Source organism: Styela clava, chromosome 8, assembly GCF_964204865.1.
Source record: "Styela clava chromosome 8, kaStyClav1.hap1.2, whole genome shotgun sequence".
Classification (NCBI taxonomy): domain Eukaryota; kingdom Metazoa; phylum Chordata; class Ascidiacea; order Stolidobranchia; family Styelidae; genus Styela; species Styela clava.
This window is the reverse complement of record NC_135257.1, coordinates 11,478,502-11,498,932: the sequence shown is the minus strand read 5'-3', so window position 1 is coordinate 11,498,932 and position 20,431 is coordinate 11,478,502. Positions and strand designations below refer to the sequence as shown.

General features: G+C 32.9%; 1 protein-coding gene across 1 annotated transcript in view; it reads right to left on the bottom strand.

Moving 5' to 3' along the window:
- Positions 1 to 20,431, bottom strand: part of LOC120346733 (neurofibromin-like) — a 43,792-nt gene that overhangs the window by 11,423 nt on the left and 11,938 nt on the right. Inside the window, exons 16-45 of the mRNA XM_078115542.1 lie at positions 19,976 to 20,156; positions 19,256 to 19,362; positions 18,900 to 19,068; positions 18,289 to 18,438; positions 18,059 to 18,135; positions 17,376 to 17,552; positions 16,569 to 16,754; positions 15,915 to 16,011; positions 15,278 to 15,417; positions 14,470 to 14,542; positions 13,820 to 13,965; positions 13,296 to 13,412; positions 12,418 to 12,626; positions 11,480 to 11,697; positions 11,079 to 11,162; positions 10,402 to 10,566; positions 9,768 to 9,874; positions 7,940 to 8,141; positions 7,544 to 7,641; positions 6,966 to 7,115; positions 6,799 to 6,879; positions 6,100 to 6,229; positions 5,005 to 5,177; positions 4,168 to 4,323; positions 3,123 to 3,242; positions 2,500 to 2,578; positions 2,044 to 2,199; positions 1,430 to 1,550; positions 687 to 896; positions 310 to 422 (exon numbers count right to left, since the gene is read on the bottom strand). Of these exons, the coding sequence (XP_077971668.1) occupies positions 310 to 422; positions 687 to 896; positions 1,430 to 1,550; positions 2,044 to 2,199; positions 2,500 to 2,578; positions 3,123 to 3,242; positions 4,168 to 4,323; positions 5,005 to 5,177; positions 6,100 to 6,229; positions 6,799 to 6,879; positions 6,966 to 7,115; positions 7,544 to 7,641; positions 7,940 to 8,141; positions 9,768 to 9,874; positions 10,402 to 10,566; positions 11,079 to 11,162; positions 11,480 to 11,697; positions 12,418 to 12,626; positions 13,296 to 13,412; positions 13,820 to 13,965; positions 14,470 to 14,542; positions 15,278 to 15,417; positions 15,915 to 16,011; positions 16,569 to 16,754; positions 17,376 to 17,552; positions 18,059 to 18,135; positions 18,289 to 18,438; positions 18,900 to 19,068; positions 19,256 to 19,362; positions 19,976 to 20,156 (4,192 nt within the window). The remainder of the gene's footprint in view (positions 1 to 309; positions 423 to 686; positions 897 to 1,429; positions 1,551 to 2,043; positions 2,200 to 2,499; positions 2,579 to 3,122; positions 3,243 to 4,167; positions 4,324 to 5,004; positions 5,178 to 6,099; positions 6,230 to 6,798; positions 6,880 to 6,965; positions 7,116 to 7,543; positions 7,642 to 7,939; positions 8,142 to 9,767; positions 9,875 to 10,401; positions 10,567 to 11,078; positions 11,163 to 11,479; positions 11,698 to 12,417; positions 12,627 to 13,295; positions 13,413 to 13,819; positions 13,966 to 14,469; positions 14,543 to 15,277; positions 15,418 to 15,914; positions 16,012 to 16,568; positions 16,755 to 17,375; positions 17,553 to 18,058; positions 18,136 to 18,288; positions 18,439 to 18,899; positions 19,069 to 19,255; positions 19,363 to 19,975; positions 20,157 to 20,431) is intronic.

The window sequence follows — 20,431 nt, the reverse complement described above, 5'->3', positions numbered from 1 at the left end:
CAAACTAGTAGATAAAAATATTCCCCGTGAATAATTAAATCGACCATTAAATCAGAATTATCAAAAGTATTCTCTGAGCACGGCAATTTGTCACTGAATACAATTCAAAAGGTATGCACGTACGGAGTCCAATTTATAAAATTATGAGCCACTATATTAGGAAAAGATTATGAAAGATCTTTGTAAAAATCAAATCAGAATTACCGAAAGTATTCTCCGAGCACAGAATTTATAATAGACAGCTATTCTTATCATAAAATATAGAATTGCAGATATCAGAATTCTTGCCGCGCCATAGAAAACACCTACCTTGGTTCTCTTAGGCTCATCAGCATGTTTCAAGAACGATGGAAGATTAAACAACCAAGGCTCCATAAACTCAAGGCATAAATTTTTCAATTCAGATGTTGAATGGCAGAAACCTAGAAATATGTTATTGAATATTAGTCAACTTTTTAGTGGTCTAGTGATAGGAGGGTAGACTTGTTGACTTGTAAACATCAAGATTCAAGATACCTATCCCGATATCAAACTACAAATGATAAAAGAGCGATAGTCCATGGATTTTCATATGAATTAAGCCATTATACCAAGTCTTCTAAATAATATATATGAATTGTATAAAAAAAACCTTCCTCAAAATTATATGCAACAGTATTTAAATAGTGATCTGATTAAGAACAAACCTGTTATACATTCCTCAAGCAATTCCAATGTAACATAGCTTTGTTTTTTAGATAAAGCGCAGCTTAACGATACAATAAATAAAGTGTTGTTTGCGGGAATACATAAACCAGCAGATTCACATAATTGTGATTGGACTTCCAATTCAAAAGCGGAAGCTACAGCACACAATAGATTGTAAGCAGCTGATCGAACCATTGGTTTTGAATATCCTGAAATGTGAAAAATGAGAAGTGTGTAAATAATGTCATGCAACTAGAAAAGCATATTCAAACCAGTTAAACAAGCAAGTTACCTCATTTGGAAAAAATAGACCAGCTGTGTCACACAGAAAAATTAGTTTTTCCATGTACACATCGAATTAAAAAATTAGCGTCTGAAGAGAATGCGGCTGTCTTCCAGTAATAAAGGCACCGAGTAAAACAGCGAAAGATTCAACGCAGTGAAAAGAGCAAAAATCATTTATGTATTTTTACCCATGTGAGCACTTTTTTACACATAAACTGTCAGATCAGGATTTTGAATGATTTCGATGAGAAAAAATCTGAGTGTTGACAAATCTGAGTGTTGACAAGGGCCACACTAAATGGCTCGGTGGGCCATAGGGCCATATATAATATAAGGAAACTGCCCCTTCGCTACACTTCTAGAAGAAATCTCATAATATCAGAAGTATATCAAATTTGAAAACAAATTCAAGGACTGTATAATGATTTTGTATGTAAAATTCATCATTTTCACTCACCTAGATTGAGCAATGCAATGCTAATTAAGGTCCCAGGAACATCCTTAGCGCTTATTTTTTGATGGGCAGATGTGCTTTCAGGTTTCGACAGTTCCCATCTTGTACGTATATGCTGGATTGCCTATAAATAAGTATTTAGTAAAACATGTCGATAAGATCCATGAAACAACAGCAACAAAATTTCAAGATTGCGTCTAGTCAGTATTTTTTTAATGAATCGTTTTCCAACCTATACTCTAAACAAGACTCTGTACAAGAAGCCACTGATATATAACAAACTACATTTTTTCGAACCGGAATATTACAAATTCAAGATTGCCCACCCGATTTATTACACACTGGGTAAGGTGGTGGACATGGCTTTTAAACACCAGAATTTCAATCTGCACCAGCACAGTTTGGCCACATGCTGAAATCGACATCAGCTTTAACTTGAGTCATTATTCTTAAAATCAATATACAACAAAAGTATATCCCCGAAATTTTTTTTATAAAAAGCGATTTCAAATGTAACAAATTTCTCAGTAAGCAGTATTGATCTGATCTCTTTGAAAATGCCTTTTTCTGATAAAATAACTGAGGTATCAATATGAGGGTTACATATAAAGAAATACCTCAGCAACTTTGGCTGCATCCAAATGTGAAAAATTCATTCCTTCATTGCTGGTAGAAACTTTCATAATGAACGTAAGTTGATCATCCAGCAAACATAAATGTTCAATTTCACTTGCATAATAAATATCATTGAGAATGATGGAGTGTCCGAGAACCTATTACAAAAAATAGCCATCAAAAATGTGACGAACAGCCGCGCGACAATACTTCAAATGGCTCAGTGGTTGAAGCATTTGTCTTAACATGTTTGCATTGCTAGTAAGAGACCTCGCGTCAAAACGATACATACCCAACATCTCACCCCTGTTGTTCAACTGGGGGCGCAATTCCTAATCAAAAAAAATCAACAATCTATATCTTTTCAAAGTAGTAGTCCTGACCAGTAACTGCTTTTACAAAGACTTGTTCATGGTGAAAACACAGTAAAAAGCATGTTCTACAATGTAAAAGCATACCTTGCATCTTTCAGCCCCGGTGACTTGAACTGCTTTAGCTCCAACTTTTATGTTTACTTTAGTATCCTTGTGTCCAGACCTGCAGGAAAATAATAAGAAACTATTTAAAGCTAAATTCGGCATCGAAGTAATTTCTGATTGATATAAAAGCTGAGAGAATTAAAATTCAAGTCCAGCCTTATCTATATGTTTTAAAATATAGTAGAATCTTATATTTCTAACTGAGATTGCCAAAAATGAATAATTACATATTCTGAAATAATAGTTTAAAACATTCAACATCAAATATAATCTAAACTTGAACATGTACAACAATGTTTGAATCGGTTTTTTACAGTTATTTGCATTAAATAGTGCTGAAATAGTCTGAATATCAGATAAAAATTGCACAAAACCATATCGACTTTAATGAAAATACTCTATTATTTATTTTTTTTATTTAATTTATTTATTATTTATCTATCGTTTATATTTACTTTCGAATGTATTCGAATATGCAATTTGCTTTACACAATATCACTTGTTTAGAAAAATATATATATTTTTTTTAAATTTCATGCCAAACTAATTTGACATAACAATTAATAAATGGAGAGAAAAGCATGTTAAAATTATTATCTTACCACAAAGCATTATAATATACAGTTACATCGTCATCCAACTCGACAGTAGCAATAGGTATCTTCTGTTGTTCTGTTTCAATATATTCCTCTAGTTGTGGCAAATGATCGATGAATGTCAAACTATAGCAACACAAAACAACAAATTGTTTGATATTAACAATTAGTTTTCAGTTATTGCCTGTTTCTTTATCAACCTTGCTTTTGTTTCAATTTGACCTTGCTTCTGAGTGTCGTAGCATGGTTGCTGCACAAGACAATGTATCTGATGTAATCGTATAATGATTGTGTTTACAGAGTGACAATAGGCGATTTAACACAACATATCATGATAAACATAGCATTAGGCGTCAAAATATTTTCAATATCAATCAATGGGACTTCGGAGAACTTGAACAGTTACCGGTGTTTGTTTCTACAGTTGAAAGTTAAATATTCATTGACTGCCAAACACTCTAAGTTTATGTTTAGAGTAAACAGTTAGAACAACTATTCAAATACCAATAATACTGGGGCGATATTGATTTTTCCCTATTAGTATCAATAATTGGTTGGTATGAGTCCGGTGCCAATTAGAAGGAAGCTCCCATGGATAAATTTCAATCATTTTATACATTTTCTCATCATCAATCTGAACGAGGCTCTATATAAATATCCATTACCATTTTTAAAAGGACCAGAATCGGTACTCCTGAAGTATGCGCACCAAGATGTCGCACAACCTGAACCCTAACCTGGTACACAACCTGAGTCCAGGTTGTGCGCCATCTTACAACAGGACACTATCACATAACTATACAAGAATACACACAACATAGTAAGAGGTTGTTTAAACACTCGATGTTGGATACGTCGTATTAAATGACAAGGATTGATATCCTAGCTTGATTAATGGGAGGGTCATCTGGGATTTCAGATCATTGCAATATAGAATATTTTGTCTGTTGAATCACATAGAAAGATTGCGGAAATGTAATATACAAATATGGGCTATTTATTAACGCAGAAGCAAAAACTAAAAACAAAAGATAGAAACCCCCACACATACCTTTTACATCCTTTCCATGAGCTGAAAACATCGTCATGATATTTTACATATTCCTTAAACCAGCTGTTTGTGTTATAAAGATAAACAACATCCAGGTTCTTGTATGTTAAGGCAGGAAACATCAACAACCATTTGGGAAGAAAATCTCGTTTAAATCTAGAATAAGTCGATGTTATCGAAGATTTCACTTGTAGCCTATAATTAATGTGACCCATGATTCATAAATAAATGTGAATCAATCTTTGATCAAGGCTTAGGCATTTGTGTTTCTGCTTCAAAATGATGAATACAAAGAAAAACATGGGTGCGTACAAGCAGAATAAGTAACTAAGTAGTATTACTAGTATAAAAAAAAATATGAGGTGTTTTGCTTGGGGCCTTGAAGTAGGGAATCGGAGTCCTAATGTTGAATTTCCTGGAGTCAGAAGTTTCAGACTGAATTTCAATAATGATAAAAGATTCAAAATGTTTTAATAGAAACTTGAAAACATAGAGTTTACCAAGCTTTCCCAACACTCTATCAAACAATGCTTGTATATGCCATAGTTTTTGTTATCAAAAATTGAATTTTTCAGAGTTTGGAGCTGAATTCAGAGTCGAAAATTTTTTCAATCGGGAGGTGTGAATTGATTGTGAATTTTCTCAGATTCCACAGACCTGGTTGCCACTTGCCAGTATTCGGTACAATTTTTTCAAAGTGAATGCAGAAAAAAAATGTTACTATATACATTCAGTGGGACAAATTTGAGCTTTGCAGCTAGCTATGATTATGCCAGCCTTGTAGTAAAATAAAAGTGATAGCTTTACTAAAAAAAAAAAAAAATTCTACAATCTTACCGATTATGAGGTCCAACATGAGTAAGATCAATCACAATTTCAAATTTTCTTGCGATAAATGGTTTAACTGCAAGTAATACATAATACATGAGTAGGTCCTCTCTTATTTCATCAGTTTTATATCTTCTTGCAATATAGTAGAATACAGGATGACCCATTTTGGAATGTCCAGACTAGAACGAAAATATAATTAAAAATAGAAGTGATTGGAAAAAAGGGGTACTCCCGTAGTGTGTGTACCAAGTTGGGGTTAGGGCATAATTTCCTTCCGATTTACCTTATTTTAGCTCTATTAATAATTCGTGGACTGTTTGTGTTAGCCAAGTGAATATATCCCTTGCCCAAAATTTCATTCATTTTACACAACTTGATGTAAAGTAGCCGAACAAAATTAGTTACCTCCATATTGGTACACACACTTCTGGAACATATTCACTAGAAGCAATGGTAATTAGATAGAATTAGGTAACATATCAATGGCTTTATACTGCCTACTATATGACTCAAAAGCAAGACAGATCACAGACAAGACAGATCACAGTTGTGTCGCAAAAGTCTGGGAGAATATAAAGTGAAACAAATTTGACAGAAGAACCTCGAATCAAAACAATAATTATTCAGAGGTGGCGTGGACATGTAGCATAGCCATGAATGGTATGAGATATAAAATATCGTTACATAGTTTATGATATAAGTGTAAACAATGCTTAGGAATAAATAAAGTTGTTTTTTATTAACTGGACTGTTAATAATGCATAATTGTGACTAGAATTTTTTCAAATACTGACAATGCTATTCATATTACGGTATGGTGTTCAACATTATGTATTTAGTTGCGATTCATTAATTTTGTATGTGTTTTGTCGGATCTGTGGGGGCTGAATAATGGTTGTCTCTGGTGTAGTTTTCAATACAATCTGGCTTAATTTTGTGTATTCATGTAGCATTATGGATGCAAACTTAACCCTACTTAACAGTAGGAACTTATTAAAAAATTTCAGTTCTCTGAAACTAACATTGAAATGCAGTGCAATCAAAATAGTATTTGGAAAATATGAAATGATCTCATTCCAACTTTTCAAATTTCTATCATACCTGATAAAATATATTAAGACCTTTCAATGCTTTGAACTCTTCCATATCAGCAGTTTTACGTTTGGCCATCAAGTCTTCAAATTTTGATGAATTCAGATTCAAGCCACTGATTCTAGTCTCGAGAGCAGGTCTGAGTGTAAAAAAGGTTAAAAATACAACCCTTCCCTTAACAAATAATACAATGAGCAGACTATACTTTATATACATACTTTGGAATATTGTAAAATCTGTATTTTTAAGACCTTGTTAAAGTAAACTAATGAAAACGCCAATCGGGCAGTACATTATTAAGTTATCACAATATAACAGAAATTTTAAGAAATGTATAATTGTTGCCAACTGTTTGGCAGGTATAGACATTCTAGCAGTGAGCTCCCATGTCACAGGGTTTCTCAAAAGGCCTCCTTAGCACCCCCATAGGAACCACAGAAAAAAGCTTCCCCTACTTACCATTTGCAATGACTAGATTAATCTAAATTAAATTAACTAGGATTTGTTTAATTCTTTGACCGTAATGCATTCATCCTTCAACTTTTATTTGTTGGATGTTTATTATTAAACTCGACAAATACTGTAGTGAACAAAAACTGGTCTTTTTTTGATTGGAGAGCAGAGGGCTATGGTGTGTTCACTCAGAATCTTTAGGAGATCACAAATCATGACAATTTGAGGACAACCGGATTAACTTATCATTCTTACCTGTTATATTCTGGTGGTCCGAGATATGCTAGAAGTGTCACCATCTTGTCAAATGGCTTTCTACCAACTGCCTTTGCATCTCTGAATAGATAATTCAATTGGTCAAATTTGGAGCAGGAATCTTGAGTTTTCAATTTCAAAAATATGTTTTTTTCTTCAATGCTTACCTACTACGAGCTAAGTATTCTCCAATTTTTTCTTGGTTGTTCCATAATAATCGATGAAGTGCCGCAACATTCGTATCGCTGATCAATGGCATGGTATGAAACACACCTTCACCACTTGGTGACTCAGGTGATGAGATTTTCATGAAAAATCTGAAATTAATTTAGACATTATTCATCAGTAAATACAATCACGCAAAAAGATAGCAAGAAAACCATTTTAAAATTGTTGCAGTAGGGTAATATATTATGGTAAATTGAATGGTTGGCAGGATTATGGTATCAAACTAGTTTAACTTTACACTTAATCCAGAAGTGAAACTTTCCATAGACAGAAAGAGTAGAATTTGTGAACTTTTGTGTCTCGTAAAATAAGATTTACGAAGAGTTTTTACTATTTTAAGATTTATTTATTCATCAATTCAGATTTATAACAATGACTTAAAAGTCGGTGCGAGATTGAAAATATAGTACAAATGTAAGTAATTGTCATGTACAGTATCGACTATTGATAAATACTATTAATATATTTTAAATGCATTTGAGCTATGATGGCTTATAGTTAAGATTAACACACTTACTGTTGGCAAGCATCAAATCGTTTTCTGACAAAGTCGTTAAATGGTTTCATATGAGCTTCTTTTGTGAATAATACATGATTGGAAATCTTTTGCATGATCTGGTGAAGAATAAACATTTGTATCAAAGAAACATATATCTCAAAATGGATTGTTGAAATTTCCGAAAATTCAAATTACGACTGTGGAGTCAGACATTACCATGATTTATTGATAATGGAGTAATAGCCAGAGTCGTATTTTCAAACTCTTGAGAGTCATGAGTCAGCACTTTTAACAATGATGATAAAATTGGGCCCCAACCCTAACATGGTACACATACTACGGGAGTACCACTACAACTGCAAGATGATGGATAACAGACAAATATTGTGTTCGGTACTCAAAATCTAATCATACCTTGCACATCAGTTTAAACGCTCGAGACAAGTTTGGTGGCAATTTCTTTTCTGTCAATCCAAATTCATATGGTGATACGATAGCTGGATTCAAAAATCTTAAAAACACTGCACTTGCGACAGCACCTGTACCATTTTCTGGAAATCTTTGAGACACTACTTGGTACAAACAATGGCAAACACTTTTCAATTGCGGCGGAAACCTAAAAATAGAAAAAATAAGGTATGAGGCCAAGTTCATTATGATGGCGCTTTTATGGTTTTGATGGAAGTATTCCTGATTTAATGACGCTGAAATTGTGAGGAACTGAATTCTGATCCCTTTTTCGTAAAATAAATACTGAAGAAATCGAATAGTTACAAGGTTAACGCTAGTGGGGAATAGTATACAATTTTAATCATTACAGTCTAGTTTTGTATGGTTCAAGATGTTGTTAGAAGAGTAGCCTACTTAAAAAAGTCAAATGTCAGTTCTGCAAAAAACATACCAATCATCATGGGTCAGATGATAAGGCATTCAGCCAAGGTACAGCAATATGTCCGTTTCTCATGGCCAAGAATAGAACAAGGATAAAATTATGATATGCACAGGATTTTCCCAGAAAATCCTCCTGGTAAAAAAAGCCTATTAACCTGATTCAGACGCCCAATCGAGCCCAATTTTGAATACATTTTTATTAATGTCATACGACCCCCAAAATTTACCCAATATACAATAATTATATACCATTGGAAAGGTATTTTAGAGTACTATACGCTAGATGTCACTGGAGGACCGTAAACTAAAACACCTCTTTCAAGAGGTCTCTCGTAACGTCAAAAAATAACAAAAATATTTACACTCTCTCATTCTATCAGCTGTTGGACGTCTACAGCTATTGTAAAGCTGAAATGTAACTATACAGTTGACTGCACATTGGTTTTCTCTTTCATATGATACTAAACGCTTTTCCATAGCGCGCGTTGTTCAAGCGATTTGGAAATTTTCCGTTTGAGAAGTCACCACATCGAATCAGGCCAGGCTAAGCTTGATAGATCGATCGGTTGTTTGTTTGTGCTTTATCGCGTTGAAAGCTTTTGTGAGTCATAATAAAACATTTATTATGAATCATAAAAGCTTATAATCGTCAGACAAGGAGAATTTGCGAGATAAAACGCCTAACTTTTTTTCGGTGAGGCAGCTGCGATCAAACGACTCAATATTTTTATAACTTCCTGACGTTGTGAGATGTCCACTCTCCTATGTTATGTAGCATATAAAATGACCTTCAAAATAAGACCTTATCATACTAGCTTTTGTTATTGGTTAGCGCGCAACGCCAAGGTTTATGGAATCATTTTCTTGTTGTGCGACGTTTTTATATCGCAGCGGGAAGTACACGCGTGATATGTAAGCGAAATTTTATCACTTCTAAATGTCATATAAGGTTCATTCTCATATCGTTGTGTGGGGAATAAGATTTCCTTTCAAGCAAGACCATAACAAACATTCCAGACCTCATGGTATACACACAGCATTGCAAAACGTCTGAAACGTCGCGCATGCGTCAAACCGGGAGGATTAGGTTAATGAGGGTTGGCGTTGCGGTTATATTTTCCATGTGCCAAACCTAATCAGGAGAATGACTTATCATGGGTAAATTCTAAAAAGTGGAATTTTTCTACGAACGATTCATTGTAACAGTAATGGAAAACTTCAATTTTTCAAAACTATGACACAAGTTATTGAACATGGGAGCCATTAGCAATACTGTAGCACTAAGGCACAGTTATTGAGGAGCCCAAACTCAACAAAAACAAATTTGCTAAATAGGAACCAGTGTACATACTTATCAGTTGACTTCATAATTCTTGTAAAAAATCTTTCAGTCAAATGTTGCAAATTTATACGGCTTTGATTAATATCAGCATTATCAGGTAATCTATGAACATCAACCTGAAATAATTGTACCAGAAATATAAAGAATTATTTCGTCTCCTAAAGTTTGTGATAAATTGGGAATATAACAGCTATATATAGGCCTACTTGAAAAAGAGGGAAAAATGAATGGTTTACATGGAATAAATTTGAGTTCTTAAAAATAGCAGAAAAATGGAATAAAAGTATATTTCAAAAAAGGCCATGCTTTGTGGTGAAATTGCACTTATTAAATTCTTGTTGTGAACTGAATTATAAAAAGATGCAAGTCTGCAAAAACTATATTCGTTAATATCATATTTGGTCAATTAAAAATGATGTCCTTTTCTTTTACTGTTTGAGTGATAAACACATCTCTAATTTTCTATTCTATTCCTATAACTAATATACAAACAGTCGAAATTCCGCAGATACTTTTTCATGAGGTCAGGTGTCTTGAACCGTATATGCATAGAAAATAAATGAACACAGATATACAAATAATGAACTTCATGAAGCTTTTAAGTAGATTTCTGAACTAGAAACTAATACTTTGACACGAATACCTCGAATTTAGAGTTGACAATTTCATTTCCAAGACTCCATGCTATGAGAGGTTCCATCAAATTATGCAAATAGCTTGCACCATACACTTTAAAACAAAATGTCATTATCTTGCTGGCAAGTGAATTTCCTCGAAACAAAATTTGTACATTTTCTGCGTATTCGACCTAGATAAGAAAAGGGTGAGAGTTATTATTTGAAACAGAAACAAAAATTATTTGATTTCGAGACCTAAAGACCATTCTACATGAAATCAATATCCACTAAGTTTGAGGTTCTCAACCTGTGAGCCGCAAAGCATTGGCTTTTCTTATGAGCTGCAAACTATGTTCTTGATTAATTTTATCCAAAAGTATATATAGTTGACTATGCATGACTATGCATAAATCTTGTCAAATAAATATCTCAAACAACCAAAACTTGTAAGTAAGTAGGCAAACTCGAAACAAAATACCCTGAAATGCCTCTCACTTGGATATTTCCTGCATCTACAACTTAGCTTTTAAATAAAATATCTTTGCGAGTCTGTGGAGAAAGTTGAGAATCACTGTAGGGGTCAACCTACAAAATTTTGTTACAATTTCCAAAGTAAAAAAAAAAATTTTTTTCATTGAGAACTTCCATTGAATACATGAAGAACCTCTGATATGATGTTTCTGAATGTCAAAATATTTCTCACCTCTTTTGAGAACATATTCCATAAAAGTTGATACAAAAGATGTTTTGCATCAAATAAAGTAACAAAAACACGAGCAAGTTCATCCTGGAATATAACAAGGAAAGATATAACTTGTAAAGCAAAGAAGGACATTTTGAAACTGTTTCAAAATACTTAGTCACTGATTAATGCTAATATTAGGTTCAATTTTTAAGCATGGAGGGGAGAAATGTAGAGCTAGTATCAATCTGCTAGTTATTATAGCCATATATATGAGAAAGAAAAACTTTTCGAGCTGTTCAGACTCAGAGTTAAAATACGAAAATTTCAATTTATAATGGGTGTTAAATCTTGATTTTTCATTAAATAAATTTTGTCAACTTTTTTTCCTAAGCGATGTTGATGCAAAAAAATTGACATACCATATGCATCGAGTGCACGACATTGGCAAGAGCATTAGCAATTGGTAATTCTCCACCATCACCCATCATTGTAACAAGTTCAACAAGGTGATCGAATCTATCAGATAATGTTGTATCCTTCAACATATCAAAGCGAACAGGTCCTTGTTGCTGGAGAATTTTTGTTAAAACTTCGAGAAACGCAGATCTTGTGTGGAAATCAGTGTGGTATGCAAGAACTGGAATAAAACGATCAAATAATAAAAAAATTTAAAAAGATTCAGATAACTAGTCGTACTACACTACTCCCAGGCTTTATTTAAATATGAATAATTCTGGTATAAGAATAATGAACAATGTTATGCATGACTAATTCACGGTTATTTGTGAAAAGAAGTACGCAACCACACAGAAGTAGTAGTACAATTCATTTATTTTAATAAAAGGAAAACTGATTAAAATGACTAACATTTGATGAACCACAGCCTTTCATCTGGTTATCATTCATGGTAGCATATGAGACTGCAGCGTAAACATGGCCGTGGAGTTGTATAAAACTCTTGAGCCATCTAAAATCCACTCTCGTCTCCAGACTGACAAACATTTTGCCCCACAAAACTGGGTCATTTATAACTTTTTATAGTTTCTGCTTTACGAGATTTCAAGTCCAATTGTATATTTATAAAAATTCAAAAATTTTGACTCTGATTGGTTCAGATTTTGACTGCCGAAACCTCAAAAATAGGACTTTATTGCCAGCAGAAAAACGCAGATTTGGGCCGCACAGCAAGATTCTGTATACCACCTGCACTAAAGTCAAGTATAGCATACTCCAGGCATGTGACCATCCCCACAGTCATGTGGAACAATGAAGTACATATTGTAAGAGATATTGGAATACATATTGTCAGGCATATTTTCTTTCAATCGAATAACACATAAATCATTTCCATACATACCCATAGCATGCACAAATCCATATTCTATGTTGGCACTCAGCATATTAGACATTGCTAATATTGTAGAATGCCGTAACGCCATCAATTGTTTGATAACAGTAGAATGAGCAGTAGATCCAGCCGTGTCATCAGGAGCGAGAGAATTTGTCGAATTGTGAACAGAAGATTCATTGCATTCATTCAACAGCTTCATGAACAATGTGAAATACCTGGATGCAAGACAATTTTAATACAATATGAATGTGACATTATTTCAAACCGGATTCTGTAACAAGAGTAAAACTTAAACATATAACATTAAAAAGACCCATTTTCGAAATCCCATTTTTTTGTATAGATGATTTAATAATTCAGAATTATTTTTTACTGGTGTTGTAGTCCTTCAATCTGAACTAAGGCTTCAAACAAGAAGCCAATGATACTTGCAAAGCTACCAGCTTGGACAGATCTGAGTCTTTCAACAAGTTCTACACTTAATACACGATAGATGGGGTATCAGATAATTAGAGAATAGAAACCAATCAATAGGAACCAATCAGATACAGGATAGGGATAGAAATTTCATATTTATTCATAGAGAAGGCAAGTCATTAAGATGGTTGACCATATGATAAACCACGTCTTCTGGCCTGGTTACCAATCCATGAGAATGGGAATACTTGTTTCAGACGCATGGATGATAGTGGAGCAAGACTGACCAACTGACCAGAGGTTACATAAACCACCTGACGACAATGAGTCTGGCTATCCTCTCGTACATATTGATCAACATGTTTGGTCAAAAAATAGAATTGATTTGCAAATCAAATATGCTACACATCATCATAAAAGCCTAAAAAACACCGAACAGTAAATGAAAACAAATAACCAAAACATACTTTAAAAACAATTGAGACTTGGCATTGGCAACATCACCGCCATCAACTTCATCAGGTTGTAATGGTAAATCCTGTAGCAAAACAACAACTGCACCCATTGCTGCTCCATCTAGTTGTCTGAAGATGAGAAGATACAAGGGTAAGAACTTTAGTAAGAAAACAAACTAGATAGTCTAGGATAGAAACATATCGAAATCTTCGTCGTGTATGCCTGGAGAATTGTACATTAAATATATTTGAAAATGTTTTCTAATGTCTCATTCACCAAATTTTGCAGTAAAAACAGATTATTTACTACAAAATTATGACAATAATATTAGAAAATAGTCAAACCACTAATTAACTAGTTAACAGAATACAAAATATAAAAGGTGTACTGCTTGTAATGGTCCTTTCTGAGAAAATTGAAATTTCACAATGCAATGGAAATTACCTTGACGTGGTGCACAGTACAGAAATCACTGATCTTAACCCTTTTGGGCAACATTGTTAACTTTGACAATTAACAAAGACAGCAACTTTACCTCAATAACATTTTCGTGTCATCAGGAACACTGTTTTCAGCGCAATGATTAGAGGAATCCATTATCCAATCTGTAACATATTCTACTAATCTGTTGCGAAATTTGATTTCCGATAAGAAGAACAAATTGTTCTTCTGTCTCATCATCTGCAAACAATGAACATTGCTAAATTATTCCGAAATTATGAACATAAGTCTTGAGATGGGACATGAAAATAAATTCAATGACTTCATAAAGTTCTTGCCCCAGCGTATGTGATTTCAATTAAGGGTGTTGATAAGGGAGATTACAATAATATACCTTTATAGGTATTAAAGGTCCTCATGGTGCCCTTACCCAATGACCTTTTTTTTTTATTTTTTTTCAGAAAATACTATACTATTGTTTCAATGAAATTTTGCATGATCGAAAAAACAGTGACACAACTTATTAAATATCATCAGTTCCTGTAATGTTTGATCTCAATTATTATTATATATCTGGAGCCCGGTGTCAATAAAAAAAAAACATTTCTGGTTTTACCGGTAATAAAACAATGTTCATATTGGGAACCCAGGCTATTTTGCTTAATGCACACACTAGATACATTATTTCGGCATCACGTTAGATCAACAGAAAATTTGAACCAATCTTAACAAGGCCATACTTACCAGTTCAATCATTTTGCACAAATGAATTCTCATGTGGAATGATTTCATATTGTTGGGCATGTGTCGAACATATCTAGAAAAGAATGTATCGATAACCATTTAAAAAATCAGACTTCTGGCGACTTTTATATCAATTTTACAAACACATTGCCAGATATCATGATGTTTACAGCTCAATTAAAAGGAGGAAAAATATTTGAATCCGTCAAAAGACATCCCAAACTGTAGTAATCAATTTCAAATTGGATTACATTAATAAATGTTATATAAATTGCAGCTCAAATAATGATACTCCCGTAGTGTGTGTACCAGGTTAAGGTTAGGCCATAATTTTATTCTGATTTTCCTTATTTTAGTTCTTTTACAAGTTCGGGGACTTCGGTGTTAGCCAAGTGAATATAATATACCCTCTGCCCAAAGGTTTCATTCCCTTTACACAACTTGATATTGGTACACATACTTCTGGAGCGCCATAATAAGTATATAAAATCATGAAGATCACATTAAAATAAATTTGTTTCACTGTAGTGTATGCAGACAACTTGAGATAATTTCAGTCCAAGTATTTAGAGATAATCTGTGTTTTTATACTTGAAATTCATTCCTACTTTCAAGCTCAAATCAAATGAAAGTGAATACTATAATAAACAAAGCTATGCTCATATAATACGTGTAAGACGATTGAAGCAAAAATACGTTATGACTGATTAAAGAATCATGTATCATGTGCCTAACTCCTGATGTATAGGGTTTACACAGACCCAGAATTCCACTACAACCAGCGTGTTTATGAAAAAAGGATACCAACCTGACAAGCTGAAGAACCATGCTTTCTATACTTTCCTCACCAAGATGATCGGTATCAAGTTCTGTACAATTTTCCAACAAACTTTCCAGTATTAAAATGATATGATTGACAAATGTAGTGTTTCCCTCATTGATCAACATCTACAGTGATAGAAATAAATCAAAAATATTTATTTATGATATCATTCATGTTTGCTCCTCTTCCCATTATAAGTATAAAATTGGATTTATGAAAGAATCATCTCTAAGTTGTTGATGCATCTACAATAAACCTTCATGTATTTTGAATAGTAAAAAGAAGTTTCCAAACATTGATACAAAATTATACTATAATACTATGTCCTTCGAGTTGTTGATAGCAACTGTGAAAAAGCCTCAAGATATTTTGAATATAAGTAAAAAGAGAAAGTTTTTTTAATGTGAATACAAAGTTATACTCCATCCTGCTCCTGTGCACTTTACTAAGAAAAATTAAAAAAAAGGTTGAAGCTTCCCAACACATTTCATTTTTGACTTCAAAAATACTACTTATTCTACCACAAAATAAACCTAACCTAAATATTTTTAACAGATAATTAACAGTTGTGAAAGTTTCCAACATTTTTATTTTAACAAGCTATAAGACTTTTGTAACCAACCTGGCCCAGGGGATCATATAACGTCTTTAAATGAAGTTTGGTTTGTTGAAAAAGTATCGGATAAAGTGCAGGGTGAAGAGCAGTACCGAGCAAATTTCTAAAAGTAAAATCAAGAAGATTTTTAGATTTGAAAAACTTTCAAAAACTGAAAATAAAAAAGTGATATCTTTTTTAAAATATTAATTAGTAAATTCAGATATCAGATTATCTATTTCTCCATAAATTGTTATTTCAAAAAATTTGGTTTTCTCAATTATGTTTCGATTGAACCAAAAATTTTACCAGTAGTAGCCTAGTATCATTATTTGACTGGAATCCTAAAAATATCATTTAAAATAAACTTAAAATTAAATTCCTTGAATCTAACTTTTTGGCATACATGAAATCTCTATAACAACTCAATGATAATATCATATCAACGAAGATTGTATGCAACTGCAATATTAGCGAACATAAAATTGATCGTCAATCGCAATTACAAAAATTTGAACACAAGTTAAATACATTTTTTTTAATTGCTTTACATAAGAAAATGTAGCTGAAAAAGTGTTTCGAAATTAAATTTAGATAGTGGGAGACTATTTTTCCTATTCACAGTATTCATACAGTAAATCCGGCAGACAACTTACAGCACAAATACAATAGAAAACAAACCTTAAGGCATTCTTGATATCTGGGCTGACTTTACTCAAATATTGATGAGATAGTAGTTTGAGTAATGTTGCAATGAAACCACTCGCCCGTTCATATGGAGTAGGAGGACCAGTATTTCTCGCAGGTGCAGCAGAACTAGCAGATGCAGTAGACATGGTTGCAGATGAAGTGTTAGGAATGCTTAATCTTGCAAAAAAATAAAGTTGAAAATATTTTATTAACCATAATTAGGTTGAGCAAATCTATTTTTCTAACAGAGGGCTTCATATTTAATTCCGGACATTGCTTTCTATAAGAAGATATTTGTACATAAATACTAACTGAAGTTTGTGGCCAATGTCAAACATTAACATTACTATTTGGAACCGACGGGATAAGTATTTGCTAGTAGATCACTACACCACTCTGCCAACCCCATTCATGAATTTAGAACAATGAACTCATTGGATGCTTAGCTATTCCCATGTCAGATACCAGTATATAAATTACATGGACACAAAAAAATGCATTGGTGGTGGACTGATGGTACGGTAAAGCCTAAGCTAAGCACAGATTTGCTAAGATATCGGTGGACAAGCACGAACTGGATAAAGTGTTCCGATTAATTTAAAAAGGATCAAAATTTGAGGTTAAATGCAGCGTCCCACAGGACTCAAGGAAAAAGTTTGATAGAATAAAAAATAAATGGAAGGGATTTCCCTTTAGAAACTTCTTAGATCTTTTAAGTACTCAAAAATTTGAAAAAGATTGTTGAATTAGTTGAAGAGAAAAGCAATTTTTTCCCAACAATTTAAAATTTTACATTACCTTTGTGCAGGACCTTCTGCATTACCAAGACTATAACTACTGATGCTACTGTGCGGCAATCCAGTGGAAGTTGTGTGCAGTGCAGGTGTGGATGAACTTGTACTTCTTGTTTGTACTCTGCTTGACATTGATCTCCCACCCACTTTCCTCTCCCAAAGTTGTTTCAAATTGAACGAACTTGAAAGAATAAGAAATGGAGTTGATGTGTATGAGATTAATACATTTCGTCCTGACCTGCTTGAGCTTGCGTCACTGTATAGATTCTTATTATTTAAATTTTCTCAATTAAATATTCTTGTGGTTTGGCCAATTATCCATTATGGTTGATATATTTTATATTGCTAATAACATGAAGCCTTTCAGTAATTCAAAATGGGAAGTTGATCCAGAAGAGAATTTCTGATTCATTTTCGATCGACTAATCATATTCTGGCTCAATATAAAACTCAATATAGTTATTTTAATACTCCTAGCACTAGGAACTATATTGAGGTCTATTGCCAAGAATTTGAATTGGGAATAATATCTTTTTGTAATCTTCAAACAATACTCTAGTCAGTATTTAGGAAATTCAAACTATTTTCAAGCATATATATATATGATCATTTGACAAACTTTGATTTACAATTAGGTAACATACATAATGTAAGGCAAAAATTAAAACATTATCACTGTATACTCACTGATCTTTAGCATTGACACACACTCCACCCAAGGCACAAAGAAATCCTGTCATGTTGATCCATTCCATAGGATTTTCCTGGATATGAAAATAAGAAAATCATGATTGGTATCTATTCTGTACTATAATTTTTGAACAAAATTCCAGATTGGTGATATATAATAGTTGAATTCCAAACTTGTATTCGCTCACCAAGAAATTTGAAATACATTCTAACATTTATATACAAACCCCTGGTATGTTTCTTCTGACTGGATTCCTTACAGTAGATGGGGCATTACTATTTTCTCCTATCGATGGAATATCATCAAATTTCCCAGGTTTTGTCATCATCAATGGCATTGTTTTTGATTCCCATTTTATTCTTGTATCTTCCCATGCCTAGAATTAAACATTTATTATTTAATTTATAAAACTCAGCAAGCATAGAGGGTCACTATAGCAAAATCACATCCCTTTTATTAAAAATATTAAGTTTTCTGTAAACTATATTACTCAGAGTAGTATGAACAATTTCAATAAAAATATTTACCATAATTCACTCATGATGGTTATGGTATATCAAAAATCTTTATAATTTAAATTGTTAATACAACAGACTGTACAGTTGATCGAAAATCACTTTTAGACACACAAAGTGTAGGCCTACATATATATTATTTTGCTAAATTCTTATCATTGTTGTTAGATAAAAGTGTTCTTTCTCCGGAAGTAATAAATATTTTTAAAAAATGTATCTAAAGATGGTTGAGGGAATTTGCAATTTGGTTATTTAAATAGAAATATATGAATGGAAGTGTGGGAGTTCAAGTAAAAAAGAAAAAATAATATGATTATCATACATCCAAACTTGCTGGTGTAAATTTACAGCATCTTCTTAATAAATCTGTAACCTTTTTGTGTAAAGTACCATAACCATTTTGTATCGCAGTACCAGCAGATGCAAGGTCAACATATAATTCATGATATTCAGGAAGCATTCGACCGAGTGCACTCTCATCAAATCTCCATCTAAAAGTGATTTATCATTGACAAAACAAATAATTTATCAACTAAAATTTATTTATATAAATATACAAATCTAAGTGTATCTAATTTTTGTCAATCACATAAGACTACATCCTTGCAAACTGAACAATGTATTAGAAAAAGGGAACAATTATTATTTCAATAGACAGTGGTTTTCAACAAAACTTACTTTATTTCAATTTCTTCATGTAAATATCTAAAACATGACAAAGCAACTAGAACAACTTCTGTATCAAGGCTCCACAAGTACTCAAGTAAAACCATTTCAACTTTCATCTAAAAATAACGAATTGATTCAATACAAAGCAAAAAACTTCTACTTTCTTATTCTCAAGATAAAAACACATTAAAAAGTAAAACTACAAGCAGCCATCAACAGAATAAAAAAAGAAACTCAATATATAAGGTAGCCGCAAAAGACAGAACCCAGGCCATTTGGAACATATTATCTCGTATGTATTTTCTCGAAATCTTGAGATTTATGTTTTGCACTAGTTTTAATAATGTTGCTTTGAATCTAAAGTCTAAAAAAGTACAATAGATGTAGCACTTTATGTGACATTGGTGTACTCTTTGCAACCCCTAAAATCTGTTGCGCCTCTTCTGTGAGGTGGCAACCCCCAGTTTGGGAAGGCCTGTTTTAGAGAACACAACTTTTGTGCAGAATGTCTCAGATCACTGAAACTTTTGGGTAGAATACTGCTACAAAAACAGAAATTCAAGTATTGTATAAATTGTTTTCCTTCTCGATAGATCTTAGGGAAATTTAAGGGTTCTGATTTGTTTGTATTCACATCTGAATATGATACTAAATTCGTTCGAATGTCTTTGACTAGGCTATAGATTTGTATATTTCTGTGTGACACTCATTAGTGCTGAATTTTAATACCTGAGCTCTCTTTACTACTTCCGCTCTATAGGCAACTCCTCTTTCATGATTTTGATAAAGGAATGCGATGCGACATCCGAGTATTTGAAGCAACCATTTCAAATTATTACAAGCAACATCAGCAGGAGTAGACATCTGTTCAGTCAATATATGACAGCATACATTGAATAACATCGTAGAACTGTGAATAGAAAATACTATAAGTTAGAAAATTAAAAGTAAATACTAGGCAAACCCATTTCCATGTCATATTGCAATTATAATTACCGTACATTCCATTAATCATAAGTGATACAGAGCCAATATGGGCAGTTGGGCACAAAGGTCATACAAAAGTGTTCCCATATGTCATATAAAAAGTGCTTCCATGAAATAAAAATAAAACAGAAAAATTTGGGGTGAAATATATAATTTCGCGTTGGACTGAAAGATATTTGTTAAAAAAAGCAACGTTTC